The 20,954-nt window shown below is 52.8% G+C and overlaps 8 protein-coding genes across 8 annotated transcripts; 6 read left to right on the top strand and 2 right to left on the bottom strand.

Moving 5' to 3' along the window:
- Window positions 1-424: 424 nt before the first annotated feature.
- CLAFUR5_06309 (Potassium transporter 5) lies at window positions 425-1,998 on the top strand (the record flags this gene model as incomplete). Its single annotated transcript, XM_047905457.1, has 2 exons — window positions 425-529; window positions 577-1,998. 2 exons carry the CDS (start codon window positions 425-427, stop codon window positions 1,996-1,998), a joined length of 1,527 nt encoding a protein of 508 aa, XP_047762754.1.
- A 15-nt stretch (window positions 1,999-2,013) lies between these two features.
- CLAFUR5_06308 (Potassium transporter 7) lies at window positions 2,014-2,969 on the top strand (the record flags this gene model as incomplete). Its single annotated transcript, XM_047905456.1, has 2 exons — window positions 2,014-2,527; window positions 2,596-2,969. The coding sequence occupies 2 exons, from the start codon at window positions 2,014-2,016 to the stop codon at window positions 2,967-2,969; spliced, it is 888 nt and encodes a 295-aa protein (XP_047762755.1).
- A 570-nt stretch (window positions 2,970-3,539) lies between these two features.
- Window positions 3,540-4,654, top strand: CLAFUR5_06307 (Zinc-type alcohol dehydrogenase-like protein; the record flags this gene model as incomplete). Its single annotated transcript, XM_047905455.1, has 6 exons — window positions 3,540-3,676; window positions 3,788-3,863; window positions 3,905-4,004; window positions 4,065-4,136; window positions 4,177-4,416; window positions 4,458-4,654. The coding sequence occupies 6 exons, from the start codon at window positions 3,540-3,542 to the stop codon at window positions 4,652-4,654; spliced, it is 822 nt and encodes a 273-aa protein (XP_047762731.1).
- A 53-nt stretch (window positions 4,655-4,707) lies between these two features.
- On the bottom strand, window positions 4,708-5,775 carry CLAFUR5_06306 (uncharacterized protein; the record flags this gene model as incomplete). Its single annotated transcript, XM_047905454.1, has 1 exon — window positions 4,708-5,775. One exon carries the CDS (start codon window positions 5,773-5,775, stop codon window positions 4,708-4,710), a length of 1,068 nt encoding a protein of 355 aa, XP_047762732.1.
- A 1,788-nt stretch (window positions 5,776-7,563) lies between these two features.
- Window positions 7,564-10,236, top strand: CLAFUR5_06305 (Notoamide biosynthesis transcriptional activator; the record flags this gene model as incomplete). The annotated part of the gene is made up of 8 exons (XM_047905453.1): window positions 7,564-7,607; window positions 7,713-7,764; window positions 7,822-8,595; window positions 8,650-8,801; window positions 8,857-9,018; window positions 9,066-9,200; window positions 9,262-9,477; window positions 9,528-10,236. The coding sequence occupies 8 exons, from the start codon at window positions 7,564-7,566 to the stop codon at window positions 10,234-10,236; spliced, it is 2,244 nt and encodes a 747-aa protein (XP_047762734.1).
- A 481-nt stretch (window positions 10,237-10,717) lies between these two features.
- On the top strand, window positions 10,718-11,653 carry CLAFUR5_06304 (Mitochondrial phosphate carrier protein 2; the record flags this gene model as incomplete). Its single annotated transcript, XM_047905452.1, has 1 exon — window positions 10,718-11,653. The coding sequence occupies one exon, from the start codon at window positions 10,718-10,720 to the stop codon at window positions 11,651-11,653; it is 936 nt and encodes a 311-aa protein (XP_047762735.1).
- Window positions 11,654-12,519: 866 nt separating this feature from the next.
- CLAFUR5_06303 (uncharacterized protein) lies at window positions 12,520-14,085 on the bottom strand (the record flags this gene model as incomplete). The annotated part of the gene is made up of 1 exon (XM_047905451.1): window positions 12,520-14,085. The coding sequence occupies one exon, from the start codon at window positions 14,083-14,085 to the stop codon at window positions 12,520-12,522; it is 1,566 nt and encodes a 521-aa protein (XP_047762737.1).
- An 836-nt stretch (window positions 14,086-14,921) lies between these two features.
- On the top strand, window positions 14,922-15,429 carry CLAFUR5_06302 (uncharacterized protein; the record flags this gene model as incomplete). Its single annotated transcript, XM_047905450.1, has 2 exons — window positions 14,922-14,938; window positions 14,997-15,429. 2 exons carry the CDS (start codon window positions 14,922-14,924, stop codon window positions 15,427-15,429), a joined length of 450 nt encoding a protein of 149 aa, XP_047762738.1.
- Between the last annotated feature and the right edge of the window lie 5,525 nt (window positions 15,430-20,954).

Below are 20,954 nucleotides of genomic sequence, written 5' to 3'. Positions count from 1 at the left end.
CTACTCTGGAAGCATGATCGAAAGGCAGTGCCGAAAGAATGGTACACAACGATGAGAACCTCCGGCCGCAGCGTAGCCCTTTCACAGCTTCCGATTTGCTTATCGCTCCAATGAAAGCCTCACATCTCAAAGCCATGTGTACTCGGTTCGACAGCACGTGGAAGCGTTGCGGGCCATGCGGTCTGTTAGGTGGTCGTATTTAAGCTTCGCCTGGAGCTTGATCTTTTTCCTTTGGCAGGCTGTCTCTTGTCTTCTGGCTGCTACACACAACTCAGACCGCGACACACTTCCCGCGACACTATATCGCCCCAATGTTGATGAACAATTTCTTCGTCTACGGCAGGCTACAGACTTACTTTGCTGGTGTTCAATAACATCGGCTGATACTTGGTTGCACTGACACCACCACACGAGACCTCGCAACATGGCGAACACGAACATCCAATTCCAGGAGCCACGACTCGAGCCAACTCGATCTCGTCCAGGAAACCTTGTGACCTCCACAAGTGTAGATTTTGACGACGGCATCGTAAGTGCATCAATATTCAGAAATGACTATGCTAAGATGCGGAATAGATCTTCAGCCGCAGAGTCTCGAATGCCACGCGCATCTCGCGTGCACGCTCTATCAACGCGAGCGACCTCGATGACGACAACGAAGCTGGTCTCCGCCATCCTGGCGACTTCAAGAAGAAGCAGACCTTCAAAGGCACGCAATTGTTCCTCCTGGCCTACCAAAGCATTGGTGTCATCTACGGCGACATTGGCACATCACCACTCTATGTCTTCTCCGGCGTCTTCACAGCGCCACCCTCCCGTCAAGATGTGATTGGCGTTCTGTCTTTAATTCTCTGGTCTCTGATTATGATAGTCACAATCAAGTATGTCTTCATCATTCTGAACGCGGACAACGAAGGCGAAGGTGGAACATTCTCGTGCTACTCGCTACTGTCAAGATACGCCAATATCACGCACCGAGATGTGCGCGAAGAGCCATTGGTCAAGATGGAAAGATATCAGACAAGTGAGCTGCGTCCTGCGAACAGGCAGATTCGCAAGACGGTGGAACATAGCAAGACATTCAAGGCTTTGCTGAAGATCATGGGGGTCTTTGCAGTCACGATGGTCATGTCCGATGGAGTGCTAACTCCAGCTCAATCTGTGCTTGGAGCTGTTCAAGGACTGAATGTCATTGTGCCCTCCATAAGCAACGGTGCTGTGGTCGGCACGACCTGTGGTATCCTGGTCCTGCTGTTCGTGATCCAGCCCTTTGGTACTGGTAAGCTGGGAACGGTCTTTGCTCCGATTGTGATCATCTGGCTAGGTCTCTTGGCAGCGTTTGGTATCTACAACCTGGTGAACTACGATGCGGGAGTCTTCGTCGCCTTCAACCCAGGGGAGGCATTCAGGTACCTGGTCCGTCATGGTGAAGAGGGCTGGCATTCCCTTGGTGGAGTCCTTCTGGCTTTCACCGGAGTCGAGGCGCTTTTCGCAGATCTGGGTGCTTTCAGCATGCACGCTATCCAGATCAGTTGGCTCTGCTGGTGTCTGCCGTGCCTTTTGCTCACCTACATCGGACAAGCGGCCTACTTGGCAGTCAAGCCGGAGGCATACGCATATCCAGTCTTCGACACCGCTCCTCCCGACTGTCTGATCTTGAGCATGGTCTTCGCTATATTGGCCGCTATTGTGGCATCGCAGGCCATCATTACAGCCACGTTTCAGCTTATCGCTCAGATTGTCAAGTTGTCCTACTTCCCGCAGATTCAGGTTAAACACACATCGAAGACGGTGCACAGTCAGCTGTATGTTCCTGTGGCCAACTACCTTTTGTGCATTGGTACCGTCATCATCACAGCAGTGTTTCGAAACACCAACAGTCTTGGCCAAGCGTATGGTGTCTGCGTTATGTTCGTCACTTTCTTCGATACGCAGATGACCAGTCTGGCGGCCCTTCTTGTATGGCGCTTGTCACCCTGGCTGGTGGCTGTGCCATAGCTGGTATTCTTTGCGATGGACAGCGCTTTCCTCTCCTCTGCTCTGGTCAAAGTCCCCAGTGGCGCTTGGTTCACCATCACGTTGTCAGCTGTTCTCGCTGCTCTATTCATTCTCTGGCGCTTCGGTAAAGAGCAGCAGTGGCGTGCCGAAAGGCAAGATCGCCAGCCACTTTCTCACTATGTCAAAGTCGAAGAGCAGAGCAGACTTCGTCTTGCCACTAATAGTGAGGGCAAGGGAGGCGAGGCACTTTCGATCACCAAAGGTCTTGGTATCTTCTTCGACAAAGGGGGCGAGAAGTGCCCTATCATCTTCAGTCAATTCGTCAGCAAGCTGGTCAGCAAGCCCGACGTCACTATCTTCTTCCACCTTAGGCCGCTAGAATCACCGACCGTACCCGAAGACGAGCGATACATTGTACAAAAGCTGGACAGATTGCCGAACTGCTTCCGTGTGGTCGCCCGGTATGGGTACATGGACGAGGTCGTGACTCCAGATTTGGCGTCACTCATCTATGGCCGAATCAGAGATTGTACGTATCGTCCCTTTGGCTTTGGCTCAGATGCATCATTTCGCGATGCTGACATGACCCAAACACAGACATCATTCGCGAACATGCTCTCCAAGATCGCATCCACCCAGGCACAACACCAACAGCGACTGCCTCGAACGCATCACCAATCCAAGACGAGAAGTCGCCATCTCGAGACCAGCCGCCGAGGGAGGTTGCACTGCATGCTAATACCGGAGAGTCAATGCCGCTGGACCTTCTCCACCTCCAGCAAGCTTACGAGCATCGTGTCCTATACATTATCGGCAAGGAAGAGATGCACGTAGCCCCCAATACGAATCTCTGGCGAAGGCTACTGCTGAAGATGTTTCTCTTTATACGCGAGAACACGAGGAACAAGATGGCGAATGTGAAAGTGCACACGGATCGTCTGGTGGAGATTGGCTTCGTGATGGACGTTTGAAGCCACTACCATGAAGAATTTTCGGCGTGAGAAGACGGTACCTTGGCCTAAGGTATCACGAGAAATGGGTCTACGTCTCCGAAGCAGTCTGATGTGCCGGATTTGGTGTGCAGATAACTGCTGCTTTTGTATGCAGGGGTAATGAGTAGAGTACTGCGAAGAAGTACACGCAAAGTCGATCGATATTCATATACATCATAGGTCGTGGGAACCTTACGGTGATGCTGCGATGCTACAGACCTGTCGTTGTCTGTATGTCTGTACTCATTTGGATTTGAAACCTTGTCTGGCACAAGTGATGCGACTGATCCTGATCTATCCATAATGACGACCATGCACGTGCTTTGTGCCCCTCAAGTCTTTCTGATAGTACAATAATATCCTGTCGATCTTTACTGCAACCTGATGGATCCGAGCTGCGATTGAAGGGCAACAAGCAGCTGACAAACCTGTGTCTCGACGGGATCAATTAGGATTTCTCAGCAACCCAGATGCTCTCTTTGTCGTTCCATGTGTGTTCCTGCGTTGACAGTGTTCTCAACGTGAAGAATCCCCCCAAGCGTGTGCAGAATGGCAGGCACCTGCAAGCAGTGGAGCGTGATGGGCCATGACGGCACAAATTCGCTTCATTGCGGCCAAGTGCTTGTTCAGGATAGGACATTCCACACCATTCATGGAATGGCAACCCGGACTGACATTGTAGTGCAGTCCATGCCGCATCGCTGAACGTGAGCCAATCGACCGACCGCGACGCTTCTTCACATTCTCTGACGACACAATAGTACCGCGATATCATGATTCATGATCATCGAAGGCAGCTATCCGTTCGATCTGAAGCCCAATGTTGTGCCTGGATCAGACGGCGCGGGCACAGTAATGGCAGTCGGAAAGCATGTGACACGCTTCAAGACTGGCGATAAAGTGGTCACCATCAGGGCTTGATGGCCGGCTCGATGACTGCAAAAACAGCCAGAACTGGACTCGGAGGCTCTTTGGATGGCACACTGCATACTCATGGCGTGTTTGATGAGCAGGGTCTGGTCATGATGCCGGAAGGCTTGAGCTTTGTCGAAGCTGCTACGTTGAGCTGTGCAGGTTTGACGGCCTGGAATGCGTTGTTTGGAATGGTGGGAAAGTCATTCTCCGCTGGGCAATGGCTCTTGACGTGTAAGCCTGTTCGCGCTACAATTTGCGAACGCGACGGGAGGCAAGGTGATTGCCACAACCAGCTCGAACGAGAAAGCCGAGCTACTGAAGAAGCTGGGTGCTGACCACGTTCTCAACTACCGCACGAGCAACGACTGCGGTGACATTGCCAAGAGCTTGACGGGAGGAGAAGGCGTCGATCTCGTGATCGAAGCGGGTGGCCCTACTACTCTGGCGCAAATCGTTCAAAGTGTCAAGCTTGATGGCACGATCAGCATTGTAGGATCCGTGGGCGGGCAGAGTGAGTCGAGCCTGTTGCCTACAATTCTAGACTTTGGAAAGGTCTGTTCACTGCGCGTGGTGTATGGGTTGGTAGTCGTACTCAGATGGAAGACATGTGCAAATTGATCGCGGCGAGCCCGGACAGCCTGAAGCCAGTGGTCGACGACAAGATTTTCTCCTTGGACCAGGTGAAGGAAGCTTATGCATATCTTGGGTCGGGACAGCACATAGGCAAGGTATGCGTGCAGATTGTCTAGGAAAATGGCTCCTATCGCTCGAATGATGTCACTACTCGAATCGCACGACGAGATCAAGCAAATGTGCCGACCGTCTCACGAAGTGGCCATCTCATGACATCGTCGAGTCCAATACCATGTGTCTGTCGTCTGATGGCGAGGAGCAGACGGTTGGGCCAGTCTCCGACATACCACTTTTGTGGTGCATGCACAGCTGCCACAGTCCAGTGTGCAACTAGGCATAAGGCAACGGCGTTGCGTCTTTCCAGTAAAGACAGAAATTCTGCTGCATGCTTTGACTGTCCAACTTGAATTGGCCATGATAATAGATGGGCCCACGAGGTTGGTCGTGGGTTGGTCATGGTGTAGAACTGGCGCAATTTCCCAAGGCAATCATGTATTGCTGCACTTGCGCTAGCAGTGAGACCAAACTCGACATGTCGTGTCAAGACAAGGCGCTCAAGTGATCCGAGTGAGGTGGCAACCACGGAAGATATCTGGTGCTGCTGGTTCTGACGAGTGTGCGCTAGCAAACCACCAACGACGCTAAGCTGAAGATGTCGTTTGATAGAGGTGAGCACGCCAATGGAGCTCTGTAAGACTCTGAGCAAGTTGATGAATGCATCGATGGAATCCTGGCCAGCAGAAGGTTGCACGGTGTCGAAGCGTAAGGTTATGAAACTGATTAGGGTACAAAAGCACATCATTGCGTCAGCCTGCTGGGCTGTGACTGTGGTTACTGCCTGTCGAAAATTCTCCAATGCCTTGCCGTAGTGGGATCGTGATGACTGGAGATCCTGCATACTGGTCGGTCCCAGAGTGGTAGAGCGGTGTGCTGCCGCGAAGGACAGCAGTGCATGCATGAGGAAGGCATTGCTCTGTGCGAGCATGGGCACATCGTGCTGCCAGATGTGGTGATACTGCACACTGTTGATGGCGTCCAGGGTCTGGCTGCTGTGCAGTGTGAAGTAGTGCATCAAGCCCAGGTCGTGCAGGGAGTAGCCGCCTGCCAGCTGGCCGACGGAGGTGTAGGACTCCGCGTCCGTGTTGGTGTTTGTGTTGGTAGCGGCGGAGCTACTCTGTGGTCGCAGATTGATGCGGGCGAGGTCCTTCTGGGCATCCCAGACCTGCACGTTGTACATGGCAGGTTTCCAAGATTTGAACGAGCAGTCCATACCACTCTTGCCACAATTTCCGCAACACGGCGCCACTTCATCGCAGCGTATGCGGCCGTTCTTGCACTGCTGACATCCCAGCCGCGACTTGGTGTGGCTGCGCTTCGACGGCATTAGGGTGTTGCTCGTCACCTGGGATGCTGCTGCTGCTGCTGCTGCTCGGGCAGTGTGATGGAGCGATTACATGTATCGACTGTAGCGACATGCTGATGACGAGCTCGGGAGAGGAGGCGACGAGGCCACCGGTCTGGCCGTGCATGCCGTATGCCGTGTCACTGCAAGAAGAGTGCAAGGATTAGAGGTGGGGACATCCGAAAGAACGGGAAGGGAAGCTGTGAGCCTGTGACGTGTGACCTCAGCCCGCGTGGGAACGCGTCGAGCTCGTGTCGACACTTGTGATTGGTCTAGTTCTATCCAATGTACCAGGTATGCTCCGTGGTTGTTTCACGCCCCGTGCTCCGAAACACCATTCAACCCGTGTAAACTCACCTCCTGCTACATGTATTTGTACATGACAAGCCGAGCGCAGGACCCTCGCCAGGACTAAGATCAGATTCGCCTTGCCCGACCGTCGTCTCGGACGTCTCTCTGTGGGCATGGTATGGGAGAAAGCAGGCACAGAACCTTGCAGCTTCGACCACACGCTGTTGACGAGCACAGTCAGATCCATCGTCCTCTTCATCCTTACATACGTCTTCGTCGTCTCGGTCATGGTGCGGGCGATGGAATGGGAGCGCTGGACGAGTGCAACCCGGGGCAGGTCTATACACATCTGGCATAGATCCATACAATCCTGAATATCTCATCAAGACAAAGATGGCAAGCGCCTAGGACAGATCGTGGGGCTGGCCTCCGGAGTAGTCTACCAATGGGTATCATGCTTCAATTCCAGAGCCAGCCGCCGAATCCCAGGATGGGTGTCCCTTCGCTACGTCCTCCTACCGAGTCCGCCAAAGCGCTCACGAACGGCGATAGCATACAGTATATGCCCGCAGAACACCAAGAGCTGCTCAATCGCCTGCGCTGCCCATATCACGTCACGAACAACCACTGTCGACGTGGCGGGACGTCCACGAAGTGCGACACCCCTTGCTCACTTCGAGTCGAGGTCCTCCTCAAGATGGTCGAGCATGGTCAACATCCTTGGCACTGAGCACTACATGTGGTTCCCGGTGAACCAATGTACAGTGGCTTTGGCCTGAGCACGCGCGTGGTCCATCCTCATACTAGCAGTCTTCGTCGATTTATCTCGGTGTACTTATCCTGAGCATAGCTGACGGAGTGTCTTGCTGCTTCGAGCGGTAAACCCATGGACTGGCCCTCCGGAGGGCGACGCATGGTAGCAAAGAGACTCGTTTACTGATAATTCTCTAGAAAGGCACATCACAGCAGAGCTCGATGGCATTGCCAGCAGTCCTGCAAGTCGAGATGCACCTCCTCGGAAGCTCCTCCGACCCCTAGTCACATGCCTAACCTGTTCTTTGCTGGCTGCTGGTTGACCAGCCCGCCGGTCCGCGCCTGCCCCCTGGAAGGACTCTTCACGGCTGCATCTCCTACTGCTAAACGTCATGTCAGTCTACAGGGCGGTAATGGTTACGTCAACCTGTCACAGAAATACATGTACTGCCGAATTGTGACCGGAGGACACTCTGTCCTTGCATACCTGGCATCGATCTTCAGAGCTGCAGATAGTCAATCTCTTCCACTTCGCCCAGCTCGGTGGTCTTGAATAGCAGTACGTGCAGAGTCTCGATTATGGAGCCCAACAGACTTCTGCTTGATTCTATCGAGAAGGCGAAGTATGCCTTGGCGAAGAGATGTGCGCACCGCGCTCATGTTCAGCACCAGTCGCTGAGCCAAAGCTAGGTGCAGGTCGATTAAGGCTAATACTTGTGCGCTTGTAGAAGACAGGCAGTGCCCGCGGCTTGCCAATTCTGTCGCTCAAAGCGAACCAAAGTATGAGCGAGCCTATTGACCCAAATGCCATGGCATGAGCTGACATGTTGATCGCAGTGTAACGGCGAACAGCCATGCGCGGCATGTGCGAAACGCGAGATCGAGTGTATATACGTCACAAAGCCAGAGGAGAACGAAACGCGACAGCAGGCCCACAAGCGTAAATATGAGGAACTTTCGCAAGCGCACCAGGACCTACAAAGCATATACGAGATTCTGGCCCATCCAAAGAACGAACACCGAGCACTGGACGTCTTCCGCAGAATACGTAACGGGCAAATGCCTCATACGATATTGAGGGAACTCCGGCAGGCAGAACTACAACGCCCAGTCAACGTGACACGTGAACAGCAGCTGCGGCAGAATTTCCTGGTTCTACTTGCGCAATCCACTGCGTCCTTGGAAGAAGTCAAAGCTGTGGCAGCACGGGTGCTTAGTCCCCAGTCATCAATCACACTTCCGACGAAGAACGATTGCAGATCACTGCTGGACAGCACCATCTCCCTTGGAGATGTCATAGATATCCTGTGCGAGGTTAACCCTTCCATGCAACGAGAACCATTTCTCGATGCTATCGGCGCGGCTCCCGGAGCTTCAAGCAGTCCCATGGAAACAGACCTCGATCCGAAGTACTGGGTGCCAGCGAGGCCGTGGACGGAACTGATGGACAGTGATTCGATATCGCAATTGGTCTCGGTCTTCTTCACGCTCTCGAACACGTCCTGGAGATTCGTTGAGCCACGCTTGTTTCTGCGCGACATGAGGAGCGGAGACGTGAATGCCCGATATTGCTCTCCCCTGCTTATAAATGCCATATCGTCACTTGCTTCGGTAACTTTCACTTCCATGCATCCAAACTGCTGGGTTCGCACTGATAAGAAGTAGCAATACTCCGAAACTGATGTGGCATTCACCCAAGCCGGAAACCTTGCCACTCGTGGGGAACGTTTTCACCGAGAAGCGATACGGCTTTGGGACCTAGAGGAAGGGAAGGGCTCGGTCACAAACATGCAGGCCTTGAATATCATGCATTTGGAGTAAGAAGAGCACTTGCTTCATGGCGTGTACACAGTGCTAATGCTAGTCGTACAGCGCTACGCTTCGTGGCAAAGAGGCTCTTGCCGGCACGCTTCTGGCTTCGGCAGTCAGTCTTCGACACTCCTTCTTGGACGCGCACAATGACCACGATGTCGTCGGACCAGAAGACACTCGCACCAAACGCATACTCGCGGCAACAACGATTTGCATGGAGCTGTCAGTAGCCCGCGACTGTCGCCCAACGGCCGTGCTGACTCTCACAGTATCTTTCATTTCACGCTCCTTGCTCGATCGTACTCATTCACATATGCATCGTACGACGCACTTAACCTTGATGAGGTCTTGCCAGACACGGTCATCTACTGGACTGCTGGGGATTTCAGACGCGAGCCTATACCGTAAGCGATTGCAGGATGACCCACGACTTTGCCATCTGCTTCCATCTCACTCTACTCCCAGGTATCATATGAATATCCAGTTACGTTACCGATGTAGGCTTGCAACAATACTGAAGGAAGTATGCCAGGCCCTTTTATCTCACCAGTCGCAACCAACACCTGCAGATTTCGCACAACAGACGGGAAACCTTGCGACCCGCTTGCGCCAATGGTACTTTGATCTCCCAGAATCTCTCCAATACAAGAAAATCATGACATGGGGCCTATACGAATTGCAGTAAGTACGCCCAGCTGACCCGGTCGGCAACCTCAATAACCTCATCTCAGCGCTGAATATCTCAGCATCATGATGACCCTCCACATCAAAACATCTGAGATCCTGTTCGCCGAGTCAAACTCAACCAGCAACAACGACGCAATAGGCAACCACAACGCCGGCCAACTCCGAGACCACCTGCGCCAACAAGCCCTGCAATATGCTGGCCAAGCTGCCACTGTCGCTCGAGACTTTCGCGAGACTTACGGACTGAAGATCAACACGCCCTTCATCATACACGCCATGGGCTTAGCAAGCTTCATCTTCATCACGGATCTTCAACAAAAGACACGGCAATGCAGCGCCGATATCCAACGAGCCGAGCACGCTCCCTCCGTCGCGGAGCTCAAGCCGGCGTTTGAAGAGTGCTTCCGATGCATGCTCAGTGCTGGGATGCAGCACATGAATCCTCGCGCCGTGGTCAGGATGATGTACCGCGCTGCCACTGCTCTGAACATCACACTGCCGGACAGTGCGCTGCAGATGTTGCAGATTGTCAATGATAACTCGTGGAGGCCCTTGTACACGGATGATAGTGATGCTACGCAGGGCATTGACGAGATACTGCAGGGTGGGCAGCGGCGGTATATTGAGAGGGGTCAATATGAGATGGAGGACTTGCTGAAGATGTGGGAGGAGATGAGGCTGCAGGATAAGTCGAATTTGTTGAGCGGTGAGGATGAGGCAGCGCAGAGCAGTGGGAGTGCCGAAACGCCCTAGTCGGGGGGTGGGTAGTAATGAGGTGGGGAGGCTTGAGAGAGCGATTCGGAATTATGTTCAGGTTTAGGGTGTGCGCTGCCTTTTACGCTATCCCACGATCACATGCTGAAGTCGAATGCTCGTGTGAGTGAAGTTCGCCCGTTGTCAAGGACCAGGAGCTCGGCAAAAACATCCCTGTAGCGCGTGCTGACATGACAGTGACGTCGCTTGGTGATCTCCTGCGGAAATGTGCGACGGATGGCAGCGGATGGCTTGTGATATGATGAAAGCCAACTTGCAGCAAGCCATTGGTGGGAGCGTGCCGCGTTACTGGTTGAAGTGCCATCACCGACCACCAGCGGCGGTGCAAAACACGGTCAGTATAACAGTCTTCCTACTCCCTCCCAACCACCCGTGCCACCTGTTACGTTTGTGTCCGCATTGAAAGGACCACTGGACGACAGCACACTACTAGACATCGACAGACAGAGTGACAGACACAATGGAGACACCCAAGCAATCCGCGGCGACGCCAGACGCGGCGAAGAAGATTGAACTGTTCAGCGGGACATACTTCGCAGCATGCACCATAGGCGGCATCATCGCCTGTGGCCCTACCCACACAGCCGTCACGCCTCTCGACCTCGTGAAATGCCGACGACAGATCGACCCCAAGATGTACACCGGCAACTTCCAAGCATGGGGCAGGATCATGCGTGCCGACGGCGTGCGTGGTATCTGCTTCGGCTGGGCCCCGACCCTCGTCGGCTACTCCTTCCAAGGCGCCGGAAAGTACGGTGCCTACGAAGTCTTCAAGTACTACTACGGCGAGAAACTCTTCCCCAACACCCCCAAGACCATCGTCTACCTCGGCGCCAGCGCTACCGCCGAATTCATCGCCGACATCTTCCTCTGCCCCTTCGAAGCGATCAAGGTGCGCATGCAGACGACGCTCCCACCATACGCGAACAACCTGCGAGAAGGCTGGAGCAAGGTCGTGGCGCAGGAAGGCTACGCTGGACTGTATAAAGGCATCTACCCACTCTGGGCGAGGCAAATCCCATACACGATGGTCAAGTTCACGAGCTTCGAGGCGACTGTGGCCCAGATATACAAGTACCTAGGCAAGCCGAAGGAGAGCTTCAGCACATTGCAGCAGACGGGCGTTTCCTTCCTGGGGGGATACATTGCAGGTATTGGGTGTGCGACCGTGTCGCATCCTGCCGACGTTATGGTGTCGAAGCTGAATGCGGATCGAAAGGCGGGCGAGTCGGTGGGCAAGGCGTTGAGCAGGATTTATGGCAACATTGGCTTCTCTGGTCTTTGGAATGGACTGCCTACGAGGATCGTTATGATTGGAACGTTGACGGCCTTCCAGTGGCTTATCTATGATTCCTTCAAGGTTTACTTGGGTCTGCCAACGACTGGTGGTCACTAAAGAATGTCCAAGCAGGGAGGCGAGGTGGCGCTCGACATGGGAGTGGATAGAGCTCAGGACTGCAGATTCGTAGCGACGGCGTTCTTGGTGTGATGCTGCAACGAGGGACGCATAGCACGTGCATAATGAACACAAATACAGATCAACCCTCCGTCCTAATGATGGACCAACGGCACCTTTTCGAGCGAGCACAGTATTGTAACACTCCACGAGACCGCCGAATACCATCCTGTTCGTGAGCCACGGCTTGGCCAATTCGTCACAAAAAGGTCACGACCTCCTGCCTCCAACGTTCATAACTACCAACGCGACCCACCTACCCATGCAACTAAACTTCTATAGAGACAACAATCATTCCCACCACCATCAGCACCGTACACTCGGGGGATATGGCCTAGCAAGGCACATGCACTGCTATTGGCAGTACACCAAAGGCATTGACCAGGGTTATTTGGCAGTTCTAATTAGGTTTAGAGCGAGGTCATTTGGAAGGTCAATCAGGTTGCGACTTCCGAGGGAAAGCAGTGCATGGGACACGGGTTCGAGTCTCGTCTCTCCGTCTTTGTGGTTGTTGGTGGTGGTGGAGGTTGAAGGCGGTATGGCAATGCTGACGGATTGGTCTGCCGGACGCTCTTTGCTCATAGCTGTACATGGGCTGTGGTTCCTGGATGAGGGCCTTTGCATGTTCGAGCATAGAGAAAGGAGAGTGACTGTCGCGCCTGGGAAAATATCTACAAATCGCGTCCCGGTCAATGCTGGTGTTGGAGCAGCGACAGGACCAACGTCTGCGGCACGATGGAACTCAAAAGGAGCGGCAGAATGCGTCGCTTTGGAGGCTATCTTACGATCGTTATCTTGTCGTACCATCAAGCCGTGTCGAACACGAGAGCTACACCATCATCGCCTGCAGTAATGACCCTCTTTCCTCCACCGCCTTGCACAAAATCTAGAATGCCACCTCCATTCTCGCCGTTCTCATCAGGCTGATCTCCAGTGTGTCCTCGCCACTCTCCAGCAAGCCCCTGACCAGCAGCAGCAGTACCACCGCGAACATCCCACCTCCTCAAAACGCCATCGTTGCCAGCAGAAGTAAGCAGCCAGTTTCGGTCGTTCTGCGTGCCTAGTGCGGTCTTCACAAATTGCACCTTTGTGACTGCTTGTGGTACTTCCTCATTCGCATGCGCCTCCTTGATATGCCGCCGGACTGCGAAGCTGTGGGCTACGTCGAACACCGCAATCGAGCCATCGACGCTGCCAGCTGCGAGATATTGCAGAGGCGGCTGGCTGAAGTCGAGAGTTTCCACGCCGTCGCTTTGTGCCTGCAAGCTCGCCAAGATTTGTCCAGCCTGCCCTGCTGATGCACCACCAGCGTTGGCTGAATTGGCAGCACCAGGCGTGCCACTTTGCTTTGCACCGCCCGCCTTCGCCCTTGCACCTGCACCTTTTGCTCCAGCTGTACTATTCGCTGGTTGCGCGCCAAGTCTTGGAAGCCCGACGATTCGAATGTTTCCCTCGGCTCCTCCCACAGCGACAAGACTCCCACCCATTGTGATTGCGACACTGTAGAGTCCACCATCAACCTTGAATCGCTCATCTGCTGCGCTAAGACCAAAGACTGCTTGGCTTCCGTTCGGGTCTGTGACACCTGCTGCAGCAGCATCGCCAAAGGGGTCCCAGACGAAGAGGCTGCTGTCTTCTGCCACTGTAGCGAGGAGTTTGCCGTCTGGCGTCCAGGCTCCTGCCGTGCATGGTGCTTGATGTAGGAAGAAAGATTGGACGATCGTCAGAGGGCTCGACGGATCTGACGCGTTGACTGTGTATATCCAGACGGATCCATCGTCTGCGCCGAGAGCGATCGTGTTTGGGTAGTCCTTATGTGGGCATGCTAGCATCCAGTTGACCGAGTCCACTTCTTTCGCCGACCCGATCAACTTTGCAGGCTTTGAGTCCGTTGGTGTTGTGTATACATTGAGCTTACCCGCAAGCGTAGCTGTGGCAATATATTCGCCCTTCGGAAGCGTGAAACATATGGCATTGACACTCTCGTCTTGCTCCTCCAGCTTGGCCAGGATCTCCTGTCCTTTCCTCTCCCTCGGCTGTGGATCGGTCTCGTAGCTAGCTGGCAGTACAGGACCCTCGGGAGGCGTGCTGTCCCATACATATGCTATGTCATCGCCAGCACCCGTTGCGACAATTTCTGGCCGTGTGGGGTGTTGTGCTATGCAGAAGATGCTCTTTTTGTGATGGTCGAAATGGGCTGAGCTGTCGTTTCGGAGCTGTATCTCTTGCATGATCTGGTTGTCCTCGTCGTCGCCCGAGTCCATGGCTGCATCGTCGTCTTGGTCTATCACTTCTTCTGCCTCGTTGGGGTCAAGCATGGCATCGTCGTCCTCGCGGTGCTGGTGGTGATCGTGCATGTCCTGGTCCGCCATTGTGATGTGATGTACTGTGAGTTCAAGTCTGGTCGTAGCGGTGGACACTGGATTGTCAGGAAGACGTAAGGCAATGGAAGATTTACATGGACTATGCAAAAAGTTGATCTGGATTAGAAATGCTGTGACGCAGGGCATGATTGAACTTTCTGCCGCATTGCAGGGATCGGAGAGCAGTCCGCACCAGTGGGTATATCGTAGCTGTTGCTTGCTCTCGCCTCTCATGACTTTTCACCACATCTTGCTCACACAGAACACCAATGTCAATCCGTCTTTGGCTGATCCAGGAGGAGCGTACGTATGGTGACGAGAAAAACACATCACAACCATACTCGTGTTCTGTCTACGACTTCGATGACCACGAAAGTCGGCCTGCCGAGAGATCACTACGCCAACATTCACCTCATGCTCGATCGGATCATGCAGCCAATACGCTGTGACTGAGTGATACTGATACAAGAGCCGGGTATTGTATTGTGGACGGTGCCTGTCGATCAGATCTCGACAAGGACTCGGTGCCGGGGCTATACATCACGTTATCAAGATTCTGCCAGACGTAATATCAAGTATTGGAAAGTGAATGAAGTCGACATCAGCGACCCGAAAGATCAGTGGTGTGCTACGCTTCCGCAGTGAATGGCTGTCTCTTCACATGCTTGCAGAAGAACTTCTAAAGTCGCCGCACCGCCTTTCCCTTCTCTTCTTCCAAAACGGCAGTCCGCATCTTGTTAATACCTCCCAGTCCAACCAACCTTTTCGCCACACCACATCCACGCAAGTTACAACACCTTGTGATTGTAACATTGCTCACTCGACCAGCGCGCCAAGGCCAAGAGATGTCGCAAGAAACACCGTGAGTACCACCACCAGTATCGCAGCGACAGTGAGATGCTGACTCTTCACCAACCTAGATGTGCTCAAGGAGCGCACATCCTGAAGCTGCCCATGGAGCTACTCGAGATGATCGCTGACCAAGTCGACACCGAGACTGGTATCCTCAGCATGCGCCTCGCCTGCAAAGAGCTGTCTGCCGCCGCTTTCAAGTCTTTCTCGGACGAGTACTTTGACGAAGTGTCTTGCTTCATGCTGGACCCAAAGCGCCTTCTAAGAGCAAAACACATCATATCCACGCCACATCTAGCCCGGCGCGTCACCTCCTTCAACTTTACTCTCAACCACCTCGACCGTGAGGACTGTTTGGTTTTCGCTACCGCGCAACACGAGACCGACGCAGAGGCGATGTTTGGACAATCTCAGACGGCAGCTGACAAGCATGGGCTCTTTACGACAACGGACAGAGTGCCTTCTCGACGTCACTACCGTCATGGGTGGAATCAATCATGAGGGATTTGAAGCACCTGCCCAAGTGCGTCGTTCGCATCAGCAGCACTCCTATGAAACGTTGACATTGCGGCCGGCCTGATTTGCAGCCGTTCTCGATTTCTTTGCCGGGCATTTGCTTGGGAATTGCAGAGAAGATTGGTTGCGGGATCACCACACTTGACATCACCGATAGGTGCTCACTCGAAGAGATTGAGCTCCACGGGACCGGTCTACTCCGCAACGTTCTTGGTGGACTCGTTGGCATCCACTACACTGCATGCCCCGAAAGCACCCAGAGCTTGACTTGTGCGGAAAGAGGTCTTCACAACGAGGCCATCCGGAATCTTCTGCGGACTTGTGGACAATTGGACGATCTGGAACTCATCGTGCAGCCAGACATTGAGGTAATGTTCACAGAGCAGTCTCTGAGCTTGACTTCAGAACTCGTCACAGGCGTTACTATGGCGTCGTTGCAAACGCTGAGTCTGGAGCATATGTTTCTGCGCCTTGAGCAGTTCATCGACATCTTGACTTCCCATGCAACGGACTTGGAACTCCTGATACTACAAGGGATTGTCATCTTGCACGATGGACCGCCGTGGATGGAAGTGCTGCAATGCTTACGAGTCAACTGCAAAATCAAATGGATACTACTCAACAAAGTGACCTGGAACGACACAAGCTTAGGCGAGCTTTACTACGTGAAATTCCGCCTTTCTGACGACGATGAGGCCGAACTGCTCACCAAGATGGACGATTATCTGGTGGAGGACGCAGGTGTCTTCCTTGAGGTCAATCTGAAGCATGGCTTGAGCTATACGCCCTGGGTTTGAGGCGGACGGGACGCCACTCTTATTCTCAGATGATCCTGACATACGAGGGAGCAAAGATGAGTAAGACTTTTGACGTGTCAAGATGCCAAACACTGTCAAAATTTGCAAGATTAGCACAGTGTGCCAGGGTGTTCGTTCGCATCTCTGTTTCATCGTTGCTTCTTCCCGAGGTCGCCAGCAGCTTGCCTGCCATGCATTCTTCACAACGGTGGCTTCTAAAATGCCTCAAGCCCGTGCACTCTACATTGCACCTCGAAACCCCACGCCCTCTCCCTAAAACTGCCCCCTCGGGGGATGGGCCGGGGGGCGGCTATCGGTCGTTACTTGCATAGAAACAATTGCGTTCACTTTCTATCTATCTACATAGCATTGTTGTAGCCGAAGTCGTGATTCTAACGTTGGACATGGTCGAAATTTTGAGAATCTGGGGTCGGCGTAGCCGACATCACGCTCGGCGTATATGCATCGATCTTGAGGCATTTTAGAACGCTAGCATAAATACCTAGTGCACTCCAGCATCATCTCTAATCATCTGGGTCACCACAGCTGAACAGGCAAACAAGGTTCTTGACAGGGGCCTTTTCTGGGAGTGTGAGAACCCGATGACAGAGATTTTTCACAGCAGCCACAGGGTGCTCCAATGCTTCAAATGTCAGCAATATGGTCACATCGCAGCAAAGTGCACAAAGACGACGGACACCTGCTCCCACTGTGCCCAGGGCCACCAAGTCAAAGACTGCGTAGCCCCAAAACAGAATGCAAGATGCGCATGCTGTGGCAGAGCTCACCCAGCTTGGTCTACTGACTGCCCAGTAAGGATCAAGGAAAGGACAAGAGCAAGGGATGCAAGGGTCAATACACCTCCAAGATACAGAACAGGCCAGGAGCCCCAACCTGAGGTGATAACAAGGCCCAACACCAACAACAAGAGGACAAGAACTGGAGGATCACCAGTCCCACCACCCTACCCACGCCCAGGGAGACCCAGAGGGATTGAAGTAGCAGGCAGGGACAGTACCCAAACCCGCCTGAACATTGGCCCAACCACAGGCGGCTCCCAGAGCACAAGCACAGGCCCGAAAATCACCCAAACCATCCAGGAACAGGACCAGGAACCATCAGCTACACAGGACAGCCAAATGGACCTTGAGGAATGATCTCCACACCAGAACTTACCATCATACAGTACAATGTCAACAAAAGCAAGGACAGGGTGCAAAGGAGCTTCCTCTAATCCCTAGACCCCCACAGACACCATATTGTTGCTTCGCAGGAACCCTGGACCAACCCACATTCAGGAAGGCCAGCAACAGTCCAAGACAGGAGATACCACCTAGCTATAAGCACACAGCGAGGGACAACACCAAGAACATGCATCTATGTGAGCAAACTGCTTAGTGTAGACTCCTAGAAACAAGTGGAACAGACAACTGGAGACTTTACCACAATCAGACTCTAAACTGACCAAGGACCGATCTCAATCCACAGTGCCTACAACCCCCTACCTGACTCTAGGAGCAGCATGAAACTGGCGACCCTTGAACAGATCCCAGAGGCCCTCTAACAACCCGGAGAACACATTCTGCTTGGAGATTTCAACCTCCACCACCTAGCTTGGGGCTTAGACTTTATCCCAGCCTATCACTTCCTAGTAGGAAGACTGATTGGGATGACAGAGCTGGCACATATGAGCCTAGCAACTCCAAAAGGCACAGAGACTTGGGCTGCAAGGAACAGCACTAGCACAATAGACCTCTGCTTCCTCACAGCCAACCTAGCAGCAAGACTTCTCTACTACAATACAAACCTGGAGCTTGAGTCCTCATCTGACCACCTCCCAGTTTAGACAAGCCTCCACCGGAAGGCAGAACAACAGGAACCTCAAGAAGACAAACCAAACTAGAAAGCAGCTGACTGGACCCAGGTCAAAGAGAGACTTGCTAACGAACTAGAGAACGGACATATGGACTGTTGGAACTTGCAAACCGAGGAGGGAATCGACTATGCAACAGCCAGCTTCACACACATCCTTCAGAACATCACCATCTAAGTAATCCTAGCAAAGAAGCACTCCCAGTTCCAGAAACCCTTCTAGACCAAGGACTGTGGAGACAAAGTCAAGGCTGCTAGGAGAGCAAGGAGAAATTGGGTCCAGCAAAGGACTCAGACTGCCTAGAACCAATACACCAAGATCTGCCAAGAAAAGAAGATCCAGATCAAAAGGGACAAGCTCCAAGACTGGAGAGCAACAGTTAGGATCTTGACAAAGAACCCACACCAGATGTGGAGGCTGGCCAAATGGGCTAGGAAATCAGAACAGGATAGGAACCCCTCGCCACAATTTCCAGACATTCTGGATCTACAAGGCAACAAACAGACCACAATGCAGGGAAAAGCAGAAGCCTTCAGACAGCATTTCTTTGGAGCCTAGGTGGAAGCAGACCTTAGTGACATCAGGGAGGCACAGCTGCCTACCCCCCTCTTCCAAAGAGCATCAGTAGATCCCACAGAGATCGCCAGCATCCTAGAGAAGCTCCCAGGAAACAAAGCCCCAGGACCAGACAGGATCAGCAACAGCTTCCTAAAGGCTTGCAAGGAGATCATTGCACCAGTGCTGGCCAACATCTTCTTAGGCTGCCTCCAGATTGGATACTGCCTAACTGAGTACAAGAAGTCCCTGACCTATGTTCTCAGGAAACCCCAGAAGGATGACTACACAAAGCTCAAATCCTACAGACCAATAGCCCTGCTCAACACAATTAGGAAGGTCCTAGAGAAGCTGGTTGCAACCAGAATGACAGCTTGTGGAGACCTACCACCTCCTCCCAGACACACAGATGGGGGGGGGGCAGGAAGCAGAGATCTACCCTCTCAGCAATTGAACTCATCACTGAACAGGTCAAGACACTCTGGCATCAGAAGAACAACAAAGTAGCCACCCTCCTCTCCCTGGACATCTCTGGAGCCTTTGACAATGTGTCACACCCTAGACTGCTATACATCCTCAGACAAAAGGGCTTACCAAACTGGATGGTTCAGTTCACTAAGTCCTACCTTTAGGGAAGAAGCACAAGCCTTCTACTTGGCACATACAAATCAGATCCCTCACTAATCTCAACTAGCATTCCTCAAGGATCAACACTGGCCCCAATCCTCTTCCTCCTGTTCATAGAAGGCTTGATCCCACTCCTGACAACTCCCAACTCATCTGCCTCAGGCTTCGTAGACGACACCAACATCCTAGCTTAGTCTGAATCAACAGAAGAGAACTGCAGAATCCTAGAAGATAGGCACCAAACATGTGAGCAGTGGGCAAAGAGACATAGAGTGAAATTCGTACCAGACAAGTATCAGCTCATCCACTTCAGCAAGGCTAGGACAAGACACAACATGCAGGCATCCATCAACATCCAGGGCCATAAGACGCACCCCTAACAAGAATTGAGAGTGCTTGGAGTCTGGCTTGATCCAAAGCTCAGCTAGGGACCCCAAGTCAAGAAGGCACAGGCAAGGGCAAACCAGAACAGACAATCTATTGAGAGACTGACTGCATCCACCTAGGGAGCTACCTTCGAGAAAGCCAGGACTATGTACAAAGTCATTGTCAAGCCAGCTATGTTATATAGAGCCCAGATCTGGACAGCAGACAAGAAGATCCCACAGAGGATAGAAGCCCCCCTAAACAGAGTCCAAAGCCAATGCCTCAAAAAGGTGATGGGAGCATACAAGTCCACCCCAACAACAACCCTTGAGATGGAGTCTGGAACACCACCAATCCAGCACTATCTTCTTGGGATGAGATGCCAGTATGCTCTTAAGACATCAGACTACCCAGTCCAGAGTGCTATTGATGCAGCAGCCGCAAAGATTAGACTCCAAAGGGACCCCTCTACACCAGCAAGACCAGCAAGAACCCCCTAGAAGAAGGCAGACCTAGAAGAAGCCTACACTCTCCAAGCCTAGCTTGAAGCACAGGAGGCTCAACAGAGAACAGGCAGACAGAGGGACAAACAAGACAAGAAGAAGCAGACACTGTCTGAACAGATCGCAGGACTTCTCTAGGAGAAACAGTGGAGAATCAAACCATAGAGACCAGGAACACCAGCAGCTCTCCAACAGTTTGGCAGATACAACTACACCCTCTACACCAAGCTTAAGAGGGCTGAGGCAAGCCTAGCAATCCGAATTCGCTCTGAGCACATTGGGCTTAGAGCATACCTACATCAAAGACGAGTCCCAGGATACAACACAAAGGCATGCCCCTGTGGCTACCCTTCCCAAAACCCTGAGCACATGCTGCTTGTCTGCCCAGACTGGTCAAGGGGAAGAGAGATCTGGAGAGCAAAAGCAAGGGACAGACGATACAAGGCCCTTGTTAACAGTCAGGAAGACCTGCAGAGAATGGTCAAATGGGTTATATCAGAAAAGTTTTTAGCTCAATTCTCCCTTGCTGAAGAGACAGAGAGGTGGATCGAAGGGAGGGAAGCAGCAGCAGCAGTAAGAGGAGGGGGAGGAGGAGGAGGAGGAAGAGGTGAAAGCTCAGGGTAGCAGGCAAGGTAGTCTAGGAGGCTCAGCCCCAGACACTAGTGCACCCTGGTGGAAGGAGAAAGCAGATCACTCACAGCAACAAACCAGAGGTAGAGGAGGGAGGTTTTCACTTGCATATGCAGGTTTCCTACCCTAGGTATTCCATAGCTCCAGACCCGCATATGC

This window comes from Fulvia fulva, chromosome 5 (genome assembly GCF_020509005.1).
Source record: "Fulvia fulva chromosome 5, complete sequence".
NCBI classification, from domain to species: Eukaryota; Fungi; Ascomycota; class Dothideomycetes; order Mycosphaerellales; family Mycosphaerellaceae; genus Fulvia; species Fulvia fulva.
The sequence above is the reverse complement of the archived record's forward strand: the minus strand, read 5'-3'. Positions and strand labels throughout refer to the sequence as shown.